The sequence below is a fragment of the Photinus pyralis genome, unplaced genomic scaffold, assembly GCF_008802855.1.
Source record: "Photinus pyralis isolate 1611_PpyrPB1 unplaced genomic scaffold, Ppyr1.3 Ppyr1.4_LG1, whole genome shotgun sequence".
NCBI classification, from domain to species: Eukaryota; Metazoa; Arthropoda; class Insecta; order Coleoptera; family Lampyridae; genus Photinus; species Photinus pyralis.
In genome coordinates, this window is record NW_022170249.1 from 25,877,779 (window position 1) to 25,905,493 (window position 27,715).

Below are 27,715 nucleotides of genomic sequence, written 5' to 3' on the forward strand. Positions count from 1 at the left end.
GTTCTTAATGCATCCTGCGGCGTTAACGGCTTTAATAAAGGTAAATAAAAATTTCGGGAAAATAGTTTACTTGCTGCGATAATTTTGCAAAATGAAAGTATGTAATTCATGATAATCGTAACACGCGCAAAGGAATTTAAAAGTTACTTCTACTTATAAATGCAATTGCATGAAACACGGAAATTTTAATAACCAGACACCTGCATTAAAGCACTTTATTTAAAACTACTAGTACAATGGTACAATTTTTAGAGTTGTTTACAACCGAAAAAAAGTCTAATAGACCTTTTGGAGTTTAGCTTTAATATATTTCATTTTTACAAGGGCAAGGTTATTTCGGAGTACAGCTACCCGCGTAAATAAAGAATTCGGCTCGCGATTTCCGTGCCTAATCCACGAATGTCGGTTGGCTACTAGCGAAGCCGGCGTCGCGACGCTCTTCTTAGTATACTAACACCCGATAGGAGCGGGTCACGCCGAGCGTCCTCGAACCAGAATCCATCAAACTATATTTTCCGAATCCCAGACCTACATAATTATTAAATCCAGCAGAATAGCCGACAGCGAATCGCTGCAGACGAGAAGTATTCCGTACATTTTCCATAATTTTCTTGGTATTTTCGTCTTCAAAGAACGTTCCCTTAATTATACTTTGCTCGAGTTCTTCTAGTTGTTTACTTTTCGTGACCGGTTCCATTGGCTTGTAAGGAGGGGGGTTTTCGAACTTCATGTTTCTGTATTTTTGCCTGATCTGCAGCCGGAGCTGATCGACCTTCTTTTCTTCATTTCTTTTTCTTTCTTCTAGGTGTTCTTTCATCCGTTTCTTGCTTTCCTCTTCCTCTTGGCGTCGTCGTTCTTCGAAGGCCTTTAATGGATCGTCCCCTTGAGGTCGCGTTTGGCGAATTATAACTCTCGGTGGCGGTGTCTTTTCTTTAGGTTTAACATCAATAGGAGGCCTCTTTTTAACTTTTTCTTTTACAACTGGTTGTGTTGGTTCAGGAATATTTCGGCGACGAATCACAATCGGTTCTTGTTTCTTTGGTTTGGGTTTTGGTGCGGCGGCAACGGGTTCCGGAGAAGGTGACCGCGAAGGACTCGATGAGCCCGATTCGCTGGGTTCGCTTAGAGGTTCTGGTTTTGGTGGTAAGTCCTCTTCTGTTGCTTCGAACTGCAATTGCCCCCCTTCGGTAATTGTTGAATCTCCAGGAAGAAACAGTGGTGACGACTCTTCCTCCCCCATAACCAAACCCGGAATAAGGGTAGGTTCATCGTCCTGGCAAATAGTTATACCTGGGGTATATTCACTTGATCCATCTTCTTTTAATACCGTTTGCCCAGGCACAAACATGCCACGTTCGTCATCTTGAACCATTTGACCAGGAACAAAGCGATTAGTTCCGCTGCCCAGTTCAACTCTGATACCTGAGACTTCTTGTAGTTCACACAATTCTCCCTTGTCCAGTACTTTAATCACCTCAGGGACTTCTTTCATGGTAGCGAGTTGTGATAAAACTTCTTCTCCGCCTTTTTTCAGTTTTTCATTGACATTTTTTGTTTTTTCCATATCGTCAACAGCCATTGGTATATCTTCGCTTTCAACCACTTCATCTTTCTCATCTATAATTTGTTTAGTATCTTCTTCAAATTTGTCCCAATCCATATTTTCCAAACAACCAGACAGCATCTCTTTCCAATCCACGGAATCTTCACCTTTTAGTTTTTTTTTTCGTTTGTTCGCTAATCGCATCATTTCCAATTCCCATTCTTCAACGCCTTGTTCTTTCGCTTCAAATAACTTCGCGAGTGAAAAGGTTTCACGTCCGTGATGGTGCTCCTCTTCGATCGTTTCTTTTGTCCACCCAGATCCCCGATACAGCGGCGCGTTGGAATCAAATTTTGCCAAAGGTAAAGTAATCCGAGTACCATCAGATAGTTTCACCACAATTTTTTCACTTCGTTGGGCCATTATAACGTCAATGATATTTTTATCCCGTATTGCCTTCTCAAATTGAAAGGGAAGGACCAGGCAGCAGTTCTTGTCATATACCTCGTAGATGTAAAATTGCCCTTTCCCTCTTCCTTTTTTTGCTACTATATTTCTTAATTGTGAATGATTTTCCATATCATCATCAAAAAAGGGAGTTACATACCGAAACCGAGAATTCATCCGCACACGTCTTTTAATAACGGGTGCACCTTTCGGGCGCTTTCTTCTTCTTTGAATTCTCTCTTCGAATGCTTCCAATGTTGGTATATAATGTTCAATTCTTGATCCAAGTACATTTTGTCCCGTAATTATTTTTCGTCTCAAAGCATCCTTTGGAGATAACGGTTTTAAAAGTGGAAGGTAGTAGTTACGTTGAAACAATTTACTTGCTCTCGTAATTTTGCACAATGAAATTTTAACGTTGATGGTCATGTCGATTAATCAAAACGAGTTCACTTTCTTCGGATGTATGAAAATCAAAAAATGTTGAATTAATAAAAGAAAACTAACACAAAGTATTTAAATTAAAAAACCAATAATCGGAAACGATTATTTTTCGATCGTTGCTGTTGCAGTTCGAAGTGCGTCGTGCGATTGAGGACGAGGACACACTGTATTAGTGTTCACTAATACACGGATTTCCAGATTAGGTGGCGCTCCAGCCCCACCGAGTCAAAGGTATTTCGGTACACGTATGAACCTTTCCAAAAAAAATTTGGAGCTTGCAAATCTTTGTTTAAATATTTTTTGTAATCAATGTCAAAAAATTTTCCCCGTTGAATTTGTTTTTCAAACTCTTTTAGTTTTTCACTTTTTCTTACCGGTTCAATTGGTTCGTACTTCGTGGGCGAAATTTTCAAAATCTCCTTGACTTTTGCCTTAATTTCTTTCTTGCGTCTATCGATTACTAATTCCTCTTTCGATTTCTTCTCGTTCAGCTTGCCTACGCGATCACGCTCTTGATCTAGTAGCTCTTTTTCAAATGTCGGTAGTGTTAAATCAAACAGGACAGGGTCGTTCGGATCAAATCGATTTTTGATCGGTTTATTTAAATCAATTTCACCAACCTCGGATACAGTTTTTAATTCTTTTGCTGCTTTCTTGGAACGTTTTTCCTTCTTTTTAGGCATCTGGGATTTGGTCGCTCACAAGCGTATCGGCCGCCTGTGCACTAGTGTTTGGAGTTTCACGGTAAAGTAATGGAAATGTCGCGGTAACAATCGTATTAGTTCTATTGCACTCTTTTTTTAATGTTGTCTTTTTTAAAGTTTGATAGTAGGAGAAGAAGTCTGTCTCACTTATGTTTAATGAAACTGCACTTCAATTGACTTTCGGATGGGAAACTAACTTGATAAAAATAAAGATTTATTTGGATCATCTCCCATTATCAAAATGGAAGGAGTGGGTTAATTATACCATAGATAAATGTGTTATCTAATTATATAAATTTCGGCTAATTTGCCTTCTAGGGCAAGCGAGTTTGTGAAAATGCACCTTTTGTCTATACACAGAGCACAACTGGTTCGTACAATAAGAACTGCCGCAATCGTTCCATGTTGTTTAAGACGACATCAGTTGCATTAAAATAGATATTTGATAATAGAACAAGTGACTGATCTCAATTATCAGAAAGAAATAGAGCGGTTCTGATGTTTACATAAGTAAAGCATCCCACCAAATGAATGAAAGATCCAACCGTCCCAAGTTTTTAATTTTGGCCATTTCGTCATATTGAATTTTTGTTTTGTAAGCCATCGATTTTTTAATAGAAAGCGGTGTTCGTTGTGAGATCACGTTAAAAAACGGGATCACCTATCTCTTACTTTGAAAGGATTGATCTAATTCACCTTCAAATTTTGAGATGTGCCAGAAACTTGCCCTTAACATTTCGAATGCGCAACGACGAATAGGTCAATAAGGTCTCTGTGCTATTCGTGTTAACTGGTCCCAAGAATTTGGATACCATCCAATGAATTCGTTTCAGATTTGTGAATCTGCGAACCATTACAGTCCCTAAAGGGGCCACTTATCTTGACTACTATGCCAATGTTAATTTAATTGTAAGCAATTATATATAATTACATGCTAAGGGTGGTGAATGGCATGTAGAAAATCTTACCACCCGGCTACGTTGTAGTACCTATTTTTTGCAGATCGAGTTCAATGCGTGCCAGAAAAAATTTAATTCCAAATGGAAACGACATACTACCTAATTTAAAACTATTGGTTTTACGATAATTTTGCCGTCGCATAAAAGGATCGGACGATGACATTATAATATTATTCCGAGCTTTCAGAAATTACGTTGTGCGACGAGCAGTGTACCTACGTGGTGGAGTCGATTTTTGTTACCTAATTTTTTTTTGCAATTCGTTGGTCACTACAGGCAAACAAACGCTATTTCTTCTTTTTCCTTTAGAAAGCAGTGAGCGTCGCAACGCTATCAGAAAAGACTGCTATGACTGAGTACAAAATCTTATATTATCTAACATTCTAACACAACTGTGAGTAAATTTGACGCTAGAACTTTGTCACTTGCTGGGTTGCCGTCCAAAAATTTCAACCAATTACAAAGCAAATTTTTTAATACTTACAATAGTTGTCCTTGTAAGGAGCTGTACCAGAAAATACAAAAAAATGAAATACAATAGTTATTTTTTGCATAGTTATCTAATTACCGGACTTTTTTTTATCAAAAAATCGCCCTCCTGTACATTTTACAGAAAAAAACTGTACAGTTTAAAGTTGTTCAGAATTAAAAGGTGCATACAACACTGTATGTTTACATGTTTTATTAAGCTTTTGGTACACCCGCAAATTTAAAAATAAATTTCAACATTTCTGTTCTAGTAGCAATTCATAACAACAAAAGTCATGGCTATTCCTACTAATAACAAAAATGTTGAAATTCATTAATTATTTTTATGTCTTACTAACCTATCATAGCACATTTTATATATGTGATACGCGGGCATAAAGTACCACCTTATGCCCTAGGGCATTAAGTACCTATCATCATAGTAACTCATTTATTAGACAAAACAAACAAATATTTGCAGGCCATTGAAAATTAGAAACGTCAATTATTAATTGTCAATAGCTACTAAATCACAAGATTGGCCTTATTTCGTATAGTTTCTGGAACTTCTTGCTCATTACGATGAATTGAATTATTTAAAATTACGTTTGACGTTTGGATGGTTTCAATCACATTAACAAATTCGAACCACGCATACTCGATCAAACATAATGAATTATTTTGTAAACGATTTTTGACGAAGAAAACTGTTTGTAAAACATAAAATTGTATATGTACCACGGGCATAAACTGATGTTGATACCTACTCTCGGGCGACTAAAAAGCTCTCGGGCCATAGGCCCTCGAGCTTTTTAACTCGTCGCCCTCGAGAATATAAACATCACTAGGTATTATGCCCTTAATACATAAATAACTATTAAATTTGCGGGTATACCAAAAGCTTAATAAAACATGACGCAGCATAGGGATTTCAATGGTAATTTCTTTATAGCCAATTACTAGCTCCCCTAATTATTTTAGAGCAAAAGTCTAAATACGTTTTTTTAGAGACAAAAATACTGCATCTGTTCATACTTTTAGTTATAATTTTCCATTTTTCAAAACCGTATAGAAATCCATAAAATAAAAAATTACATTCTTATAAATCAGTGATGAATTGTTTTTATATTCGGATTTTCCGCTACTGCAGCCAAAACGTTGAATGTATTGTGGTTTTCCTGGTGGTTTTGACATTTTGAACGTTATTGCACCATTGAATTTATAACTATCATTGCACTTGCAGTTATTTAACACGGTGCCTGTTCTTTCAAACGCACAATTCTGTCTACTGTGGCACAGCTTGCAATTGGCCGATTGGGGTACTTCACACTAAATAAAGACGTCACTTGGCGGGAATAAACAACTTTAACATTTCCTCTTTCTCTTCAGTTAAATACATGATAAACAATTTGATGATTAACTAATTTATAAACAAGTATAAATTTCGAGATACCTAAATATAATAGGTATAGCCTCAGTATAGGTACGTCAAAGGCAAATAATGAAACGGTGTCGCTGTTTTTTAGGTAATTCCAAGGCATATCTGATTTATTGTAAAATGTACCTTTTTATTTTGTCGATTTCTACGGTTTTGAATAACGGAAAATTATGAGTAATAGTATGAACAGATGCAGTATTTAAGCGTTTGTTTTGTAACGACGCGCAGAAGGCAATAACGAAAATTCATAACGACTGATTCATAAAAAGATTAAGATTGCTCATTTTCAAAAATTGGATCACCCTATTTATTGCTAATTTAAATCGATGAACATTCGTTACCTCCTGTGATAGTCCTTGCTCATTAATATAAAAAAGAATTAAGCTGATACAACGAACGGTTTTTAAAAATTGTAAAAAAATGTAAAGGCGTATTTTGAAACACCCTATACGCGAAGAAACAATTTAGGTTGGTCGGCCTTAGCATTTTCACGCTAGAGGTTGGTAGCGCTGCAGTGTTCACTTTTCGGAGCCATCCGAAAAAATATTCTTCGTTCCTGCATTTTATGTGCATGTTAACCTGTACGCTTATGCTTTTGTGTTTCTTTCGTCGTTGCTTGTTACCGTTTCAAGTAATCAATCAAAGTCTTGCTTTTTAAGGTAAGTTTCTGAATAATTAACGTATTTTTGTATAGGGAAATCTGTCTCAAAAATGTAGCATTTGAAAAGGATTGAAGGACGCTACCTCACAAAAAAGTGCTAGTTCAACTTCCTTGCAGCAATACGCAAAATTATTTAACGGCGTTACGCTGAATAAGTTATTAATATCCCAAATTTGTTATAACTAAAGATTCAAGTATGCTCCATAGATAGATTTTAATTCCTGAAGATTAATTGACAAATCTTGATCAACGTTATAAACAAAACAAAACCTGTTTTCCAGGTACTGTGTTACTTTAATTTGTGTGCACCTTATATTTTAGTTTTTACCTGCATGAAGAGCTACTCAATTTTTTGAAATATATCTGCCACTCACTAAAATTATTCTCAATAGTATATTTTGTTGGTCTTACCTAATTAAATTGCTTCAAGTAAACAGGGTAAGTGCCTACTGTACCTACTTGTCTCATGTCTGTTAATGTGATGATCATTATGTGTTCTACTGTTAGGTAGTGGTAAATAATAGTAATTTTTGATGAAACAAAAAAATTTTTTTCTTTATTGTACAGTTTGTAAGCTTCCACATCAACCAACTTTAATCTCACACTTTTTTGAATATAAAGAATAGTTAAGGCTGTAGCTCGCTGATTCCATACTTTTCCGCCACTCTGTATATTTACTACTTGAAGCATACATTTTAGTAAAGTTAGTAGCTTATTTGTTGTAAAAATTGTGTTTTATTTTATATAGTATTGTATAATTGTATTTTTTTTGCAGATTTTGACTTCTACCGACTTGAAAAATGGCAACAAAGTAAGTATCTAATTAAACTTTATGGACTAAAATGCCTCTTTTTCCTAATTGAGCTAAATATTTTGCTTGTGGCTATTTTTTTTATAGCAAGGTAAATGTTGGGATTCAAACTGTCAGCATAAGTTTAGTTTATTTCCAAATGTATAATTTTATACTGGGGTTGCACATGATGACATTTGAAAAATTGATTTTTTCAATCACTGGCGGGTTTCTTTAGTAGTCAAATTCAAAAATCATGATTTAAATCATGTTTGTAAATTCTGCATTGAATATACAAAAGATAAATCGCATTCATTGCTCTGGTGCTTTCGCACTATCCGCTTAGAAGATGTATGTTGCGAATCGGGAATTCCGCCTATAAAAATATTATTTGACATAAACTTGCTTAAATTTGGTATAATAATAAACGCTTTGCGAAGTCATCCTAACTATAATGTACTTTTTAATAATGATATATATCCAAGCTATGACAGTCGAAGTACATACTATAATCACAGATTTATATTTAAATCTGTGCTGTAATACGCCCAACTGGCATACGAATTCTAGAAAGGTCCAGGAATCTAAATTTGCTTGAATTTCCAATAGAAACATTTCAAAATAAAGTGTCCGAAATTCCAGCTTGGGTAATTAGTAAACCGCAAGTAAATTATAAGTGGTTTGACACAAAAAAAGTACAATAACAAACAATATCTCAAACAGGCATTTCTATCTTTCATTGTGATCATGTCTATGTCAATAACGTTGATCAGAGACAATAAATTATTATTATTAATATCAGTATTAGATCAATACTGTGATTATATTATAATATACACATATGGTTCGAAGAAAACCGTCGAGAGAAAAAAGATTTTTGATTTGTTCAGACTCCCTTAGTTCCTTAAAAAGCATAATGAGTACATTTAGCAAAGATGCTCTTGTTTGAACGATATTATCGTGTCTAGATTCTTTACAAAGACGCCTTAAAATTGTCACATTCTTGTGGTGTCCTAGCCATTGTGGAATAAGAGGCAATGAATTGGCAGATAGCGCAGCTAGAGAAGCAACTTTCTTGAGAAGCTTCTCCTCCGTTGTGCGTGGAATGTAATGTGAGCCACTCAATATAACCCATATGTTACTTACATAAAGAGTATATGAAAACTTAAGAATAAAGCATAAGATCTCAACGAATTTAAAGGAATGTTTAGGAAATGATGAAAGTAGTATTCAAAAATTGATTGGATTCATTAAAGAAAGTAAAATTGTCGTAAAACTATAAACACTAACGGCTAATAACCATGCAGTTGATGCCGTAGAACACAATAAAAAAAAATTATGTACCTAGTTCCTAATCTTTTTTAACTTATCTGAAAATTAGAGTTCATGTGTTGGAAATGTTAATTGTGGTTAATTGCAGATCATCCCCATCTATTCGTTTTACTAATATTCCATCGCATTATGACAGGGTAAGTTACATCTTTTATCTAAAATTAATCAATTTATTTTAATACTTTGTAGACTAAATTGTACAATATTTTTTCTAAATATGGAAAAGTTAAAAAACTATTTATACAACCTGAGTATGAGTATGGCAATGTATATTTGGAAACTGCTGAGTAAGTATTATCATTAACTGTTACTTATTTAAAGCTGTGTAAATATAAACCATTTACATAAGAAACAATCATTCTCTGTTGTTCCATTTGCGCATAATTGTTGTAACCTCACACTCACGCATATAGCAGTTAGCTATAAACAAACTCATTGCAGGAGACTAGGATCGACAGTTTAAAATAAAATTATGTTTGTTACTTTTGAAATAGACATGTAGTTAGGAACCCATGTCATGCTGTGACTGCAGGGTTTGGTTTTTGTCAAGTATCATGACTTTCAGCGTTTACAAATATGCTTATATAAATAATATTGAAAATAATAATTATGGGAAGAAAGTGAATCAGTAAGAGCCCACCAGATACCAACTGATAAAAACTTTAAAACGATCCTTGTTTATAACCTGTCCTATACTAATCACAGTTTCAAAATGTTTAAAAATGTTTTTGAATTCCTTGTGATCTAGCGATTGCCTTTACACTTGGACCTTCTGATAGAGTTTGCAAAAATTTTGAATTTCCTACACTTACTAAAGCATCTGCTCTAGCTGACCCCTAGGTGTCGGATAGGGATTTTACCACAGGGTCTTGGTTTTTTTGTCTAAATTTTGTTTTAACACTTGGCATCTGTGCATAGATGCAAAGAATGTGTTCTGTTCTTCGGTTTTACCAGCGTTACTTTGAATCACTGCGTGTTCTGGATCGGCCTACTCTCTGCTTCCAATTAATTCAAAATACGTTAAAAAAGTTCGAAGTTGCAAGAGATTCACAAGGGACTGAGCATTCACTTTGCATTATCGCAAGTTTTGAATTACTAAAAGTTTGAATTATTAAGAGGCGACTGTATTTGCAGAATTTCAAAGTTTATGATTTCAGAATACCATTTTTAGCGCATTTTTTAAGAATTAAAAAAAATGTGCTATTGTTTGCGTTTTGTCCGTCCGGACCCACTTCTGCCGTTTTGAACTACTTCTAGGGAAATGGTCCTAGAGTCCTGGAATTTTTTGCAGTAGGTAGCCTATACCTTGAAGGTGTGCCAGACGGCCATCAAATTTCGCTGTTTAAAAGGCCCCCCCCCCCACGAATTATTTCCTGAAATGCTGTTTTTGAAAGTAAAACGTGCATAACTTTTACATATGACAACCAATTGGTCTCAGCTTTTGCATACGCATGCCTTTAGTGGTGCCAAGTTAAACTTTAAAAACGTTAAAATTTCTGTCCTCTTAACAAAGTACGGACTAGAGGGGGGGGGGGGGGAGAAAGCTGATGTCAAAGCAAAAGCTATTTCAGTTTAAAAAATGCACTTTTTTTGCACAAGAGTTGTGCACAATTTATACTTGTTTTTTATGTCCATATTCTAAGAGAGTATTTTATAAGAATAATTTTTACTGTGTTATCATATGTATGAGAATTTTATGGTTAGGTGGAAGAACAGCCTGAGGCGGAACCTAAAATGTTTTGTTGCGCAAATCGTACAATGATAATTAACTCAAATTTTGGGGGTTCACTAGGTGCATTATATTATGCGTATATGGTACAGTATAACTAACCTTAAATGCTTTATTGTATTTTAGGATTTGTGAGAAAACTTACAAGGACCTGAAATCAAATTGCGAATTAAATCTCACGTTATTGCAACCACGTACAAATTCTGAACATAGTAATGACAATAGTAGTAACCACAACTCTAGGTAAGTAATTTTAAATTTGTAAGGGTTTAAATATTTTCTTCTGTTAGTTCATCTAGGGAGAATGGACATAATGATGTTGATACAAGTGTTGTTAAAAATTTTGTTGACGTGTTCGGAAGGCTGGTGACCACTTTACAAGATGATGATGGAAATTTATATGTATCTTTAAATGAACTAAAACGATCCGGCTTTGAGTTATTTGAAGTAGGAACATTGCCATCAAGAGAGGGATCACATATTCATAATCAGTAGGTTTGAAGATATTTTTCTTTTTATTATTAATATTTGTGTACTGCAGACAAAAGCTAGAGCAATTTAAAATATATATGAAATCTAAAGCTGCCGAATTTATGTCTCAGGTTCGTTACAGTATTTCTACAGAAACTTTAGACGAAATCATAGAAAGGTGAGTTGTTTAATACTGTTGTGTGTTTAACAATGGCAATACCTTTAATTTCAGTGAAAAGAAAAGTTTCTTTAGTGATCGTGGTAAGTTTAAAAATTTACATTTTGTGAATGATAATGTACAGAATATTTTGTGTTTAGGTGGCACTAATTCAACCACAAGACGGTCATTCGATAATGCTGAACGTGATAGAAGCAGATCAAGACCACGGTTACAATCAGGAAGATCCAGTCATAATGAAACAGGAAAATCGTATTACAATGAACAAAGAAATACTGACAGTTTTCACTCAAGTAGGAATGGTACTACGAATTCTGACGGCAATGAAAGATACAGAAATCAAAATCGACGGTCATTTTCGGATATAAATCGGTCTGATAACAATTTAAAAGGATTTGGAATAAAACGAGAACAGCATTACGACAATGAATCAAATGTGAGCAGGATATCTGTGGAGAGTGAAAGAGTGAATAATATCAAACCGTTGACGCAAATGCCTATAAGCTTAAATAAGCCTCAGGAGGTAAGATGATTTCTGTTTGAGGAGTTGAGAGTATGCGTATGTTATCAAACATTAAATGTTGGCCCATATATCATACTTGCAATTAATAGTAACATGTCTGCTGTTATCTACGCTAATCTACTATCAACTAATCTAAGAATGTAATTGGCTAGTATTTTTTCGGTCTAGCAAACTAGCGCTATACAGTACTCTAATAATAATAATAATAGAGCTTATTGTCCTACAGACTTTTCAATCCAATTATAGGACAAAGATAGCAGGTTACAATTGACTAGTGTATGGTAGTTCACATTGCATAGTAATTCATTCTTGTTAATAAAAAATTACATTCACATCTTTGATTATTAACTTATTGAGGATAAAATAAAAACATAGTTTAGACTACACCTTGAAACACAACAGAACTGCTTATTATGTTATGGTATTAAGTTTTTTAAAAACATGTAAATGCAGTGATTGGCATGGTAGGTATAGGTTTTGGATGTGTGGTGCTTCTATTGGCAATTACGAACTTATAATGTATTTAAGAGCATGAGCATTGCTTTAATTATTGTGCTTTTTTTTCTATGGAATGGTTTTAATAACAATGGCTATATTGCTAATCATTTTGTAATTATCTGATTTCTGTACTTTTGGTTGCCACAGACAGGTGTTGATAACAAAACATGTTGTTGAATTAGTTTTAATTATCAACAACTGTTACTTTAATACTTTTCTTTTCAAATTTGATCACAATATTGCGCTCGATATAATTAAACAAAAATGAGTAAAATTCTTGACAGAAAAGCTTCCTAGCTCACCTCAGAAAAAAAACCGTTCTTCACCGTTTACATCTTTGCACGCTTTTTTTAAACTTTTTTTTGTGTTTATTACTAATACTTATTACCTCGCTTATTACCAATAATTCATTTATTATCTAACGTCAGTAAACACAAATCTCCTTAATCAATTCAATCGGCACATAAGAATAAGAATGACATTTTACAACTAATCCCTTAATATGGCACTACACTCTCATTAAGTTGTCAGTGACCTTTTTTTTTATCGGCGGTCTGGTACAGATGTTATTATAGATGGGTCAGGTTCTACTTTTCTTTACAATATATTGTGATATTAATTAATCATTATAAAAACTGCAGGTATATTATACATGTACGTAGATATTTTAACATAGGTATTGATATTTTACCTTAGTTCTTTGGATTAAAACCAAAAAGAATGCAACCAACGAACTTTTGCAATCGCTCATTACTCATTGAAAAAAAATTGTATGACGTCACGGCGCTAAAAACTTAGATATTAAAAAAATTTTTGACAGTACATCATTTATAATGCCTAATGTACATTCGCAAAATTTTAACGAAATCATAGTAACCGTTTTGGCGAAAATTTTATTTTAGTTTTTTTTTTGACATTTTTTTTCTCATTTTTTTTTGTAGTAAAACCTGGCAGAATTTTTGTAGGTTGTACACAGAAAACTAAGGTCTTTCGAATAACTTAATAACAATTTTAGGTTGCTATTTGAAAAAAAAAGTTAGATGTCGTTGCGGCGCTCCAAAAGTTTTTTTCAGAAAACCGGCTTGATATTTTGTCTTTCAGTATGCCTAATATACATATCTAATCTAAGCTAATTCTTTTCCATAATTATATACCTATCCACTTTTTTGAATTTCCAACATAAAAGAAATAAATTCCAAGTTGAAGTTCAATTGAAGTACGAACGAACGAACGAAATACGAACGACTATTTTCAAAAAACATGCTAACGGCGAAGCCGCGATGCTCTCCACTCCAAACCATTGATATGACTAAAAATCGGGTGAGTGACCGGATGTAATGTGTCCCCTCTCCGATTCCCATCACCACCACAGTGGATGTAGTGGTGGAACACAACTGCACTGTTTGTTTTAACGCACCCAGCAGTATTTTACATTATTAGCCAGGTAGGTGGGTTTTTACTGGTGATAGAAGTTGACTGTCGAGCCTGTAGAGCCAGTAAAAGCTCATACCTGGCTTTAATTGTTCAACATAGAGCTGGGCAAAATACTTCCCAAAAATCAAAAGTATTTAAATGCTTTGGAGGAGTATTTATGTACTTTTCATGCCAATATGAATTTTCAACTTCGGCAAAATGAATAAACAAATGAAAAATGATTATTTTTGAATATTGCCAAAACAAATTGGAGTATGAAAATGTAATTCGTTTTTAATTCAGTGTAATGTTCGGTAATGGAATAACAGGGGAGTGTTTGACAATTACTTAATTACATATTACTTTCACCACTATTAAAGCTTTTAGAAAAATGTCAACTATCTGAGACACAACTCTTTCTGCGCATATTTTCTTTTTGCATGTCCTTTACTGTCTCTAATCTTTTTCTCTGCATATTACACTTTCACATGTCCATAGTAACGACATTTTGCTGGTATTACAAACTTCACTTCTAAGATTTGTGGACTATGGGCCCGTGTTTTCATCTACCAATAAATTTATTAAATAGTTGAGAACTATCATATCAACAATGCATCTATGCAATTGATTTGAAAAGTAAAGTTACTGGGAGCTGATAAGACTGGGTTTTAATTATTTGGATTAACGGTTTTCTTGTTAATCCAAATTTTATACAGGGTGACAATTTGAAAACTTACCACCCCCCATATCTTAGTAAATAAACGAGATATTTAAAAAAATCAAAATCCGTTTCGGTAATTCGGAGGGGGAATCACAATGACATAGTTGGCGACGCACCCCCTCCAACCCCCTGCGCCCCAGCCACCCCAACTTTTAAATCTTAAATAGTGACCCCCCATGTGTGATACGTCGTTGGAAAGCTCTGAAAAAATGCTTTCCAACCATACCAAATAGCATTACATTTAGGTTAGTAATTATCGTGCAAATCAAAAAATAAACTAATATGATACATTTGAAATCTGTCGTATTTAAAACGCAACCGGCGAACATTAGACGAACTAAGACAGAGAATAATTCAAGAATGTCGAAATATTGCAAAACCAACATAGGAAAGGTTCGACAAGAGTTTTAGAATAGATTATAACTGGCGATCAAAAATGAGTTGCTGTCGAGTCGGCTTTGGAAGTTCAAGTTAAATACGATTTTCCATGTTTATTGGTATGGTTGCAAAGCATTTTTTCAGAGCTTTCCAACGACATATCGCACATGGGGGGTCACTATTTAAGATTTAAAAGTTGGGGTGGCTGGGGCGCAGGGGGTTGGAGGGGGTGCGTCGCCAACTATGTCATTGTGATTCCCCTTCCGAATTACCGAAACGGATTTTGATGTTTTTAAATATCTCGTTTATTTACTAAGATATGGGGGGGTGGTAAGTTTTCAAATTGTCACCCTGTATTTTAATGTGATGTTTGGCAGAAACGGCAAAAATGAACTTTAATTAGGGCCTGAAAAAACTGTCATCGGCCTTTCATATAAAATTTGGATTAACAAGAAAACTGTATAATAAAATTCTGCATCCCATCATCAAATCATGTATAGGGTGTCACATTTGCAAAAACCGAACTTTTTCAATCTTGTAAATGATGCAATTGGTTAGTAAATTTAGGGACACCCTGTATGCGACAAATCACTTGTCGATGTGGGTTTCGAAAGTAATTTTCTTGTGCTTCCACCTAACTCAGAAGTGCGTAACACTAGTTGAAAATGTAAATGTAAAATGTGCATTGTTGAAAATAAGGCTACATCTTTCAAACAATTTTGAGGTCTGATATTAGTGAAAAATCTGTATTTAGCCTCTACTAGAATTCTTTTAGGAAAAGTGTCATGCTGAATGCATACTTTTTTAGGTTTCAGTTGTTTATGTAGAGTCAAATGAGATTGTGTGGGTACATCTAAGCAAAAATAAGAGCATTATACAAACTATAGTAAAAGAGACAAGGGAAGAATGTGAAAACGCTTATCCCATTGAACCGTCACTAAATAATGTGTGTGGTGCTTTATTAGGAGATGTTTGGTAAGTTGCCTCTGAAAAGGTGATGGACGCAATAATATAACGCAGAATATTGTTTTATAGTAAAAATTGTTAAATGCTTATTGCTTCTTGCTTGGAGTGTTGTGGTGAAACATAATTTTTTCTGAAATAAAACTACAATCGCAGAAAAAATTGTGTTGTATATTATCACACTTCAGCAGTGATACTTATAGGTCTAGGGCAGTTGTGTTAAACTGTTATCCAACTAAAGTCCAATATATCGATGTGGGAAGGACAAGCGAATATTTAAAAGAAGTTTATCCTATCAGTAATAAGTTGAGTTCCATTCCAGCCCAAGCAATTCGTGTTAAAATTCAATATGAAGTGAAACTGACTATTAATATGAACGTAATCATACTGGCTACAAAGCAGGTACTTTTTTTTAAATTTTTTTCAAATATTTTAACTTCCCATTCAGCATGTCGCTTTTTCTTTTCTTAATGTGCATGTTTGCTTGTCAAAATGCTGTTTGGTACATCCCATACATCCGGCCCGGTGCAGTACAGTTAAAGCAATGCTAAGGGTCCCTGGTTCTAATCCTTGGCTGAAAGTCCACCCACTCACAAAGAAAGATAAAAAAAATGTTAATGTTCTGGTGGGTTAGAAGACAACTAAAGGAAATAATGTGTGAAACAATCTCTGTTATAATATGATGTTAAAAAGCCTCTTGACATGTACTTTAGAACACGAATACTTTTGCTGTAATGCAACTGCGAAAAACGGTTTTGCAAACTTAACACTTAACTTTTGTTGATTGCATAGCAACTTTGGTAGCAGACCATAGTAGATAAATTTCACTTTTTCATAATTGATATAATATACTAATTATATTTATATTAATGGCAGAGCAAATCCTGTCAATTTCGAGTTCCCAAAACTTTGATGTTTTTGTTTTTGTCTATCGTTAATATTATTATTATATTTCTGATAAACAAAATAATTTGTTAGCGGAGAAATTTTGAAAAAATTAACTAAGATGTGGTAATTCTAATTATGTAACAAGAATATTCACTGATTTCAAAAATTTTCTTTGAAGGTTTTCTATTAGGTATTTACATTTGTAGAGATTTGTAATAAGTAAAAATTAGGATACTAGAATCCCAAAAATTGCAATAATACGGTCTTTTTTCTAAAGTTTCTCTGCAAGTTAGATAGTTTAAACATAATTCTATCCTCTATGTCTCTGATCTTATACTAAACCATTCCACTGTGCTACGGTTATAAGTATATATAAGTTGCAGATATCAGATCACTGGGACTATTACTTTGCTTACATGAACTCTAGCAGAACGGCACGTATCCCATATTACGCCAATTCTTCTTTGCGTACTGTATCACTATCGTTGGCTTTTGAAAAATCTTTAAACTACACATACATTAGCGCAGATCCTTTTTAAAATAATCATTCCACTATCTTACTGTTATTGACCATTTAGCAGATGACTGCATGAGACAATGGCCCATATGCAAAACGGAGCGTATGCTTCTACTTGCAAAATTAAAAGCAAATACTTGTAAGTGCTCCTTCACACTGGGCGACTTAGCAGCGCTGCTGAGCAGCAGGACGGGACACAATACAGCCCTGCTGAGCAGTCCAGTGTGAAGGAGCACTTATGAGTATTTACTTTTAATTTTGCAAGTATAAGCATATGCACCCTTTTATTCATATGGGCCATTAAATTGAGATTATTCTAAAAAATCAATTCCTGCTTTAGTTCTTAGTCTTTTGTCTGTATTTCGGTTATACAATGTGATTTGATTTTTAGGAGGATGATGGAACATACGTAGTTAAAGATGTACAGCCAGATACCCCCAAATTAAGTACAAGCACACCTATAAAGACTGAAAATGTGAATCCTCCCGCAGAATTACGCAAACCTCACATTGCAAGTCCCATCCAACAGGTGGTTGACACGCCCGAAAAAAAGATTAAAAGAAGTCTCGTCATTGAAACAGTATGCGATGCGGGCGTATTTCAATTTTGTGAAACAACAAGCGATCACACCTTCACAGGCTTTGCACTGCCCGATGGATTCGACAAAGAATTTGAAACGCTAAGTGAAATCGGTTTGAATTCTGCAAAGAACCCAAAATATTTGCCTAAAATTGGTGATATTGTTGGCGTTGATCATGACGGTGATGTGGCACGTGGTTTAATTTTAAGTAGGACACGAGATCAGTACAGATGTGCGCTAATTGACTATGGTATTACCAGTGAAAAGTCTCAGGTTAGACAACTTCAGGAAAAATACACATTATTACCTGAATTTTCGTTTGAATGCGAAGCGGAAATGAACACCATTAAAAAGTTACAACTATACACAGGTGTAAGTAGATATTTACTGCGGACTTTTACTGCTGCATTACCTTTTATAGTTAAATCTATTTTTATGTATAAAAATTGTTAGTTGCATGTAGAGCGAGGATAAAAAACCACTTAGAAAACACATTTAACAGACATGCTGCGTTATCTCATAGTATACCATTTCTGGCCTTAAACGTAACGACAATTAGAATCCAGTTATAAAGGTGGTGTAGTAGTTATAATTAACGTTGAACAAGAAATCGATTATAATCAAATGATAATATTGATAATCGGGTTTGATTATTCTTTTAAATTAATCAGTATAATTGATTGTTTTTAATAATTGATTGTCGATTATTCAAACCTGTAATCGTCCAGTGCTAGTTATAATACGTTTCAAAGCAAATGATATTTTAATTTTTCCATTTTAGGCCATTAAACTAAGTATAAAGTCTCCTTGCAAGATTAGTTTGTGTTTGGAATCTGGTGAAACGTATGAATTTATCGGAAAACCTATTCATTCTCAACTAAAAGTGAAAGAATCAAACATAGCAGATCCAAAAACAATTCCGTCACCTAAAACAGAAGAGGCTCCCACTGAAGCGGCCTCAAGTGCCACTTCACAAGAAAAACCTGTGCACAAAGCGGATGAGATCATCTTTACGCCACGAAAGTTGGTGATAGAAGACTTGTGCGATAGGGGTACATTTGATTTCATTGAAAAGACTGGCGATAACACTTTTACCTGTTTTGTTTGTCCCGAGAAGTACTTAATGGATTTAAATTTACTGGACATGATCTACAAAGACACAAAGGTGGACAAATCGTTCAAGCCATGTGTTGGCGATTTGGTTGCTGCCAATGCTGCTGATGAAGGGCTTGTTCGTGGTATTGTGTTAAATACATTAAGTGACCAGTACGAGTGTGCCCTAATTGACTATGGTACAATACAGAAAGTAGTTGATGTGCGAGCTCTTCCAGAAAAATATATGAATATTCCTGAATTTGTTTGTGAATGTAAAGTAGATCCGGAAATTATCAAAGATTTAGAAAATGTGGTAAGTCATTCTCAAATTTCAGTTGTATTTACATCGTTGGGTTTGCATGTCGCTTATAAATATGTGTAAAGACGTCAGTAGCATGGTTTCGGTAATTGATACGGTAAGTGCTTAAATGTCTCCGACCATCCTGTCAACGTCATTTGTTATGGTGGTTGTTATCATTTACCAGTCTTGCAGCTAAAAGGTAACATATGAGCTCTCATCATGAGATTGTCCAATGGACCAAGTCTGACTGGCAGTTCTGCCACTATTTTTTACTTCATGGATGCATCTGCCGCCAGGTTTATTCGGGAAATTTTAGTCCTATTCTGTTTATATGTTTCTGAATTACGCCATCTTTCAAGTGGGTGTGTTCGGAGAATTGATCGATCCCATGGCTTATGCATGTATACAGGGTGGGGAAAATTATAAAAAGTGACCAACACGCTTTAAATTTCTGATCAGTGGCGTCCTTCTGCTTGGTTTTTAGTTTTTTAATAGCAACCACTACTTTTCATTAGATACATTTTCTTAACAATTTTATGCTGCTACACACGATTGAGATTAACACTAGAGGTGTAATTTACAAATTGCGAGTGTAGTGGAAGCGTTTTGTAGAAATTGGATATTCTATCGGGTTTTTAAGTTTCTTATTCATGATGATGCAAGATGTTCCTCGAAGGTAATTGTGTTTCGACTCCATAAGCAATAATTGATTGCTTTGCGCAATACTTTGCATCTGTTTATCATAACACTTCGCAGCTTAAGAATTCTTTGAGTAAACTTAAATTTTTATTCAATGGTAAAGACAAACATATCGCATATTGTAAAAAATTAGATGTGCGCATGCGGAAATTGCGCAATGTCATCTTTCTTATTTATCAAGATATTTTTTTGAAACTTTAATCAAAAATCTTCTAGTAAAGGCAAGCATGTCGCATATTTTAAACATCAAGTGAGAGCATGCATATTGCATGGATTGCGCAATGCTAAGTTTCTTATTTAAAAATATTTGTGCCTTAACTTATTTTCGTTGGTACACGTAAATAGTCCGTTACATGACTTTTTAGGAATTACTGATCAATTAATTGAAAATGCACTAAAGTCGCTATAAGGCGAAAACCTTTCATTTATTTTTTTCAATTTAGTGCCAACTCCTATTTGCCGTGAATGAACCTATTATGGTGGTTTTTGTCTTTTTGGTCTGATAATGGAGGCCTGACAAAAATTTCACTGATTAAAAGTTCTACATCCATACTTGAAGAAAATGCTTGCAGCGATTATCGACGCTATTATCGTTGGTCGGTGACTCAAGAATGATTAACGCACTGCTCCAATATAAACAGACCTACGCTAAGTACATTTACATTTTCTTCGCTTCGCTAGTATCGACGCTCTTATCACTTATCGCGGCTCCCACATAAACGCACCCTAAGTGTGTATTCAAAGAACTCAGGATAATGACCTTTTATTCGTTTTAATTCATATAAAGATGTTCACTCACACAGCACAAGAAACAACGAAAACTTATACACTCCCTTCCTGAGATTAGCCACCTCACAAAACTGGCCTAACTTCTGGTCCGTAAAGTTCTTCACATTTGTTTAAGAAACATATTATGTAAAGGAAACGTTGCTTCGCAATCCCCTATATTTTATTGATGAGTACTTTATTCTTAAATTTAAGTGTTAAGTTTTATTGTGTTCTGTACTTGTCATGTGTAACTATCTCCAGATTATCCTACACGAATAAACTTTATTATTATTTTCTTTTAAAAAGATGTCGTAGACAAATTCAGTGTTTCAGAAGAAAGTTACACTCTATGATATTGCACAATATACAGGGTGGTACATGACCATATTGACGGAGGGGATCAAGACAAGAACTTTTCCAAATAAATCGAGCGTCCAACGTGTTTCGTTTGGGAACCACCCTCAAAGAAATGGTGAAATTTGGATTTCTTCTTTAATTTTTTTTCCAGCAATCATAAGGGTTACAAAGATGGGTGGTACGTCCTTGAATAGGTTTTTGAGTATGCCCTATCTGATTTTGAAAATTTGCGAAAAAAGATTCTGATTTCGAAATTTGGTATCTGGGTTTTTGAACATGAAAATGACGAATATGAAATTAGTTTTTGAAAATTCGAAAAAAAGTTCCACTGCAATTCTTGGTCGGACAACGAAAATGGAGAGAATTCCACTAAATTTATTGTGTACATGCTTAATGAGTTAAGGAACAAAATTGTCGAACAGTTTTTTAAAATCACTTTTCAAACAAAAGTTATACTCATTTGAAGATTGGGCCTTCGGATTACAAAGTCTAATTCATCGAAAATGTCACAAACAACAAACAAATAACGATTTAAGTCGAAATTATGGGAGTGGCTCCCAAACGAAACACGTTGGACCCTTGGTTTTTTTGGAAAAAGTGCTTGTCTTGATCCCCTCTATCACCCAATATTTTTTTACATGCGGTCATGTAACACCTCATTCAAGAAAATATGTAGTATGAATTTATTTCAGAAAAATAGCTGCATACAAATAAAATCGCCATGCACGCTTACTATAAAACCTAATTCTGGAAAGGAATTTGTTGCGAAAGGTTTCCATTGGAACCCTCTTAAACAAAAACCATCAGAAACAAAGCGTGAATCGTTAGTACGACGGATGTCAATCGATGAAACTACCTCCAATGGCGTCTTCCAATTTGCTGAAAGAATTGATGTAAACACATTCCTTGGATGTGTTATTCCCAGTCACTTGCAAAAACTCATAGAAGACCTTCAGGAAATCGATAAAGATAGTCAAAAAAATCCTCCATTTAATCCAAACATAGGTGATATCGTAGCAGCCCCAAGTATTTATGGATTTGCTCGCGCGCAAGTTATCGATTATCTCAATAATCAATTTACATGTGCCTTTATTGATTACGGTTATGTTAAACAAGTAGAGCAGGTACGATGTCTCTCTGACAAATATACAATGATTCCCGAATTTGCGTTTCAATGTACTGCCGATCCTAAAATTATTGAAGATTTGCAAAACTTTGTAAGTATACACCTGCTTGAATTACTTCACCATTGATTGTACATAATACTAATTGTTAACAGTTTTATAATACATTGATTTGTCTTTTAGTCATGTCAGGCATTGCAAATTAAAGCGCCTGGCATTTTATCAGTTAAATTGGAAAATGGAGAACAACACGTTCTGGAAGGCTATCGCTGGAAACCTACTAAAGCTCATATGAACACTTTTAAAACTATTAATAAATGTGAAACATACAAACGTCCGGGAAACGTGTCACTTAACGATGGTGATAAAGTTTTACTTGTAAGGACACTAGATAATGGTCTCCTTGTCCGTAATCGAGAGTGCCATATAACATTTACCGCTGTTACCCAAGAGCTGGCCAACTATCAAGGTACCCTTGCGAGTATTTTGCTTCTAGTTTAATTAATGTAATTTTTTAGGAAAATCTTACGAACAACCTCAAGTAGGTTGCCTAGCCGTTTGTAACTTCCATGATAACCAGTTATACAGAGTAGTGATTAATAAAATAGATGGCGCAACTGCGACTCTCGATTACATCGACTATGGTAATGTTGACACATCTCCCGTAAGTGATTTAAAAACAATTAACGAAAAACTGGCCACAATGAATAACACACTTGCAAATATACATTTAAAAGGCTTTGTTAAGCAGAAGTTTAACACGGAAATGCTAACCTTCCTGGCCAATTGTAGTGACCGAAGAGAAAAGTTTAATGCTGTGAGTGTATTACAATGTATACAATAATTCTTAATTCTTCCAATTTTAGTGTAAAATTCCCGGAGAAGAATTTTATGATTTGATAGGAGCAGACGGTGTCAGTTTAACAGAAAAGTTAAACAAATTACAGAAAAATCAAATGGAAGACAGATCTACGACGCCCAAATCACAAACTCAAAAAAAAACGGTAACTCCAAAATCGCAAGAAAAAAGTAAATCTGTGTCATTCAATTTGGAAGAATCTACAACGCCCACATCACAGAGAGTGAAAGATTCTGTATGTCGATTAGAAGATGTTGTTAAGTTCGATGTCAAGCCTGGTGACCTTAAACTGTTGTGCACGTATGTGGGTCATTTAAACGAGGGACTTGTTTCGTTCTGTAAAGCAGATGAAGAGACTAATATGCTTTTGGATTTTGTTACCGAAACTGTAACAAAATGCATGGAAACGGATACTTGTGTTTCATATAGTCCATCTCTTGGTGAAGTATGCTTGGCTAAATTTGAAGGTAAGATATTTTTGAGTTTCTAAATGTATATAATTATCGGCTAAAAATTACTAACTACAGTAATGAGTATGACAATAGTTATTTGTTTCATTAGTACAAAAAATGTCAGTTTTCGGGACGAGGAAGATAGTTGCTGGACGACGCGTTAGCGGAGTCCAGCAACCTTCCGAGTCCCGAAAACGCATTTTTTGTACGAATAAAACATAAAATTTTTTCTCCAACCCCCTTTACTTCAAATTATATTCCAATTTAGATTCAGTTACAGTTTCACTACTATAGTATAAGAACTTCTGCTTTCTTGTCCTCACGTGTCATGCCACTCTAGTTTTTAGGTTAACTTATAACCTATTCGTTTTTACCTCTTACTTCTCACCTCTCGCGACTTTGTAGGGAGCAAATCTTGAGGTAGCATGTTCTGCCGTTTCTATAATCTCTGACGGAGTGCAATCCATGTCGCTATCAGTTTCAGTCATTTTATTGTATACACAATTAATATTGTTATATTTTGTATTGAAATAAAAAACTTACCATACAGTTTTTTAATTAAAATTAAATGCAATTAACTTTTTCAAATTTTGAATTCAAAATGACAGATAATAGTGCAATGGGTCTGAAGTAGATGGCGTTACGCGCGACGGCGGGTTGTCTACGTATTAAAATTACGTTCACGGAATATGTAAATTACGTTACACATGTTTTAAATAAAAATAGCGAGCGTAAATCATTTTCAATACATGTACATACGTATAGGTAACATCATTATTTGCATTGAATCTGCAAAAATATTTGATTTGTATGTATAGAAATATCTTACAACCTGCAATGTAAAACGATGTCAATGTGACATATCTCCGTGATTGTAATTTTTTAATTGGCCAACTTTCAAGGTCAATTTCTTTTTGGTACTAGGACCAAAAGTATCCACTTTTTGTACAGTTGCCATGGTGAAAGCGATTAATCCGCAAAACGTCAATTTTAGGTACCGAACACTGTCACAAAATAGCGTCTTATTCAGGTGGTTGGAGAAAAATATGTTTTTTATGGCTTCTGGATTGCTGCCAATAGAATTTCCAATTGCAAGTACCCAAAATTCAAAACAATATTCAAGTTAATTTATAATAACAGAATCCACTTAATTCATTTTGTTGTATTCGTTCAATGATTGAAACCTTTCAAGATACTAATTGGATCACATAATTGGGTACACCCCAACCTGGCAACAAAACAACTACTTCAACTGATTTGAATTCCTTATAATGTTAAATTACACCCGCAATAGTCAAAAGTTATATGCACATGAACTCCATTCCAGTGAAAACTGAAAAAGTGTCAAAGTTTTTTAATTAATTTTATTGATTTTGTGGGGAAAATGATGAGTAAAATGACTTGCGGACTTTTCATTTCAAAAATCACAAGGTGCCACAAAATCAGTTCTAGTACTCCTAAAAAAGAAATAATCTTAAAACAAATGCAGAATTTCTGCTTTTTAAAGCATCTATATAGGGCGAATATTTCAAAACCAAACATAGGCAATTTACGTGGGAAAAGGTTTGTTGCTCCCCATGTTAACTTACAGGATTTACACATTCGGTAATAAGTCCAATTACCAAAATCATGTTGAGCTATGACTAGTTAAGACAAAAAGCAGATTCAAACGTTATGCAAGTCGAAATCACTATCCGTTTATGATGACTGCCATTTTTTTTGTATAAGGTATACTGCCCGCTATAAGTATCTGTACACTCAGGGTACTTTGATCAATTTTGATGAAATTTTCAGGACAGTTGTAAGTATTTTGAAATAAGAAATGATGAAAATTTGATCATTATGCAAATTAAAGTAACACTAATCATAATAATAATAATAATAATAATAATAATGCTTCCATGACCTTCCCCTTCGCTGGATCTAACACGTGTGGGTTATTTTGGGTCGGAGGCTAAATGCTTTACAACCACTTGTACATACTTGTAATCAGTTAGGTGATCTTATGTTTTGGATATTGGACCTTTCAACACACAGCAGTGCATAGTTTCAAATTGTTTATTAAGTTCAAACAGATTAGTTTGTTCCATTGCAATAAAAGACTAAGGAAGGAGCTTATATAGTATTAGCTAGGATCGTTCGTACATGAGGAGCGACAGTCTGCAGAAAACCTTTAAACTTTTTTTTCCGTATGTTCGGTTTTGGAATATTCTCCCGGTATAAACTGGATGTTGTTAATTTAGGCAAGGAACCTTAAATGTACAAATTAATTTAATAAAAGTGTAAAAAAGTCGCTGGATATTAAATAACTACAGTAACATATTTTAGGTGATTGGTTTCGAGCAGCTGTTGTGAAAATTGTTGACAACAAATTCAGAGTTTATTTTGTTGATTATGGAAATCATCACGTTGCCTGCATCTCTGATCTTCGAAAACTTCCTCCAGAATTGTCTAAAGCAAAAGCACTTGCAATGATGTGCAAACTTGATGGTAAGAAAAATATTTACTCATTGATATATATATACTCTTGGTCAATTATGTTCCAGGTATAATGAAAGATAATGCACAAACAGTAAATGATCGGTTATTAAGCCGCCTCAAGGATGACATTGTCGAATCTGAGATATATCATGCTACTATTTCGTCAGTATCTGATAATTTGTACTACCTTATCATTCCTTCACTAATGAAACAATGGAAGGCTGATGGACTTGTATAACTTGTTTTCTGTATCGTTTTATTATTTGTATCTCTGAGGAGGTTCACTTTATTTTAATTAAGTACATACCAAAAGTTAAGTTCATGTTTTAGAATTAACCTATTGTGTTATTGTATTATTTTTGTTACTACTTTCCCCATTGTCCATTTTGTAAATTTTACCATACAATATGACTTCAAAATTTACTATGAGAATTTATGTTGAGAATTGGAAAATAAAGTTTCAACATTATTGCAAAACATAAAATTGTTGGTATTACTGCTAGTACTGTATTGCTAAATAATTACTTTTGCAGAGATTGTAAAAAAGGTACTGTAAAATATTTATGTATCTATAGTTTATATCCCCTGAATTATATTTGCAATGTCTTAATGAAGTACCGATGAACCGATCGCGACGAAATTTTGCAGGTGAATTCTTTATCAAATTTGTAGATCGGAGTTCATGAATTGGCAATGTAAGCCAAAAACTAAGGAAGTCTAGCCATATAATATGCAATGACAAAAGTTGTGTCTAAAGCCCGCTTGACATGGAGCAATAAAAATTGCAATTGCATGCAAGTTGCAAGAAAAATTGCGAAAGGCATGCGCAGTTCAAAGCCAGCTGATCAATTGCTGCAAGAGACTTGCATGCAATTTTTATAGGACCGGTGCTATTTTTCTTGCATGAATCGCGCAATTCTAGGGATAAATCTAGTTGGTTTTGTGTCACCAACCTAGTAAAACACAGCGGCGGCAACTATGATGCTTAGAGACGCACTCATTACTTGTTTTTATTAATCTTATTTATTCTTGTAATTTTCATGTTTCTTCAATCAGTCAAAATTTCATTTTTATTTGAGGTTAGCAACTTTCTTGACAAATTCATATTTTTCTTCTGTTGGCAGACATGTGGCAATTGAAATAGAATTGCACCATGTCAAATGCCATGCAATTCTTATTGCATGCAAGGATTTGACCTTGCAATTTCTTTCTGCAAGTTCTTGCGCGTTGTATTGCTCCATGTCAAGCGGCCTTAATGGATTCAAAACTCACTTCTGGAGGGGAGGGGGGATTGGAACTGGTTTTATCCTTCATGGTACTCCAATGAAAGGAAATAATTTCTTATATATGAATTGATTGTCGGAGAAGGGTACTCACAAAGAGCGATTGGGACGTCTGGAAGAAATATATCTATTGGTGATGTCAAAACTTTAAGAGCAAATATACCGAAAACGGTGTGGGAGAAAAGTACCCCGAAAGGGAAAATGAATTATCGGGACGAGACATATCTATTGGTGAAGTTCCAGCGTATATCTTGAAAATGAAGTGTCGGAAGAGGGTACTCATAAAAGGTAAGTGGAACAGGGATAGGACATGACAAATTTGTTGGTGATGTCAAAACTTTTAACTGCAAATATCCGCAGAACGCAGAAATATATAAGGAACTCAAAAAGGGGAAATCGTAGCATTTAACAAATACCTTTCACAATATGTAAATACAGATTTTATTACAATGTGTAAATAAACATTTGAAGCATTTGTATTTTTTGCTTTATTTTTAAACATGCTACTTGGTAAATTTAAAAAAACGGGGTTAATTCAACGGCATCGTGTGGGGAAAAACAAGTTATGAATGTTACACCCGGGTCCAGGACAACGCACCTACTCATAATGTGCTGTCTGTGAAGCGTCATTTAGCCGCTAGAGGCACTGCA

At 34.5% G+C, this 27,715-nt stretch overlaps 2 protein-coding genes across 4 annotated transcripts; one reads left to right on the forward strand and one right to left on the reverse strand.

The window, feature by feature from the left end:
* Positions 1–442: 442 nt before the first annotated feature.
* Positions 443–3,117, reverse strand: LOC116159001. The gene is made up of 2 exons (XM_031471891.1): positions 2,809–3,117; positions 443–1,999 (listed from the first exon to the last, which is right to left on the reverse strand). Exons 1-2 carry the CDS (start codon positions 3,115–3,117, stop codon positions 443–445), a joined length of 1,866 nt encoding a protein of 621 aa, XP_031327751.1.
* Positions 3,118–6,511: 3,394 nt separating this feature from the next.
* Positions 6,512–26,524, forward strand: LOC116170011. Of its 3 annotated transcripts, XM_031486259.1 has the most exons (19): positions 6,512–6,662; positions 7,440–7,475; positions 8,875–8,923; positions 8,976–9,073; positions 10,642–10,758; positions 10,806–11,006; positions 11,057–11,164; positions 11,219–11,247; positions 11,305–11,687; positions 15,506–15,672; positions 15,864–16,062; positions 17,457–18,017; positions 18,427–19,053; positions 21,558–22,082; positions 22,173–22,458; positions 22,508–22,806; positions 22,856–23,315; positions 25,629–25,790; positions 25,847–26,524. In XM_031486259.1, exons 2-19 carry the CDS (start codon positions 7,465–7,467, stop codon positions 26,017–26,019), a joined length of 4,455 nt encoding a protein of 1,484 aa, XP_031342119.1. In that variant the 5' UTR covers positions 6,512–6,662; positions 7,440–7,464; the 3' UTR covers positions 26,020–26,524. The 3 variants fall into 3 exon arrangements, with proteins under 3 accessions (XP_031342119.1, XP_031342121.1, XP_031342120.1); XM_031486261.1 differs by lacking the exon at positions 21,558–22,082; XM_031486260.1 differs by lacking the exons at positions 15,506–15,672; positions 15,864–16,062 and having other exon boundaries at positions 25,847–26,522.
* Positions 26,525–27,715: the final 1,191 nt, after the last annotated feature.

Excerpts from the sequence above, each read along its gene's own strand:
- LOC116170011 (XM_031486259.1), top strand. Across the intron at positions 22,083-22,172 it reads TTGAAGATTTGCAAAACTTT|TCATGTCAGGCATTGCAAAT; the intron begins GTAAGTATACAC and ends TTTGTCTTTTAG. Across the intron at positions 23,316-25,628 it reads ATGCTTGGCTAAATTTGAAG|GTGATTGGTTTCGAGCAGCT; the intron begins GTAAGATATTTT and ends AACATATTTTAG.
- LOC116159001 (XM_031471891.1), bottom strand. The coding sequence starts at position 3,117 with ATGCCTAAAAAGAAGGAAAAACGTTCCAAGAAAGCAGCAAAAGAATTA. Across the intron at positions 2,000-2,808 it reads AGTACGAACCAATTGAACCG|GCAATACGGGATAAAAATAT; the intron begins GTAAGAAAAAGT and ends CAATTTGAGAAG.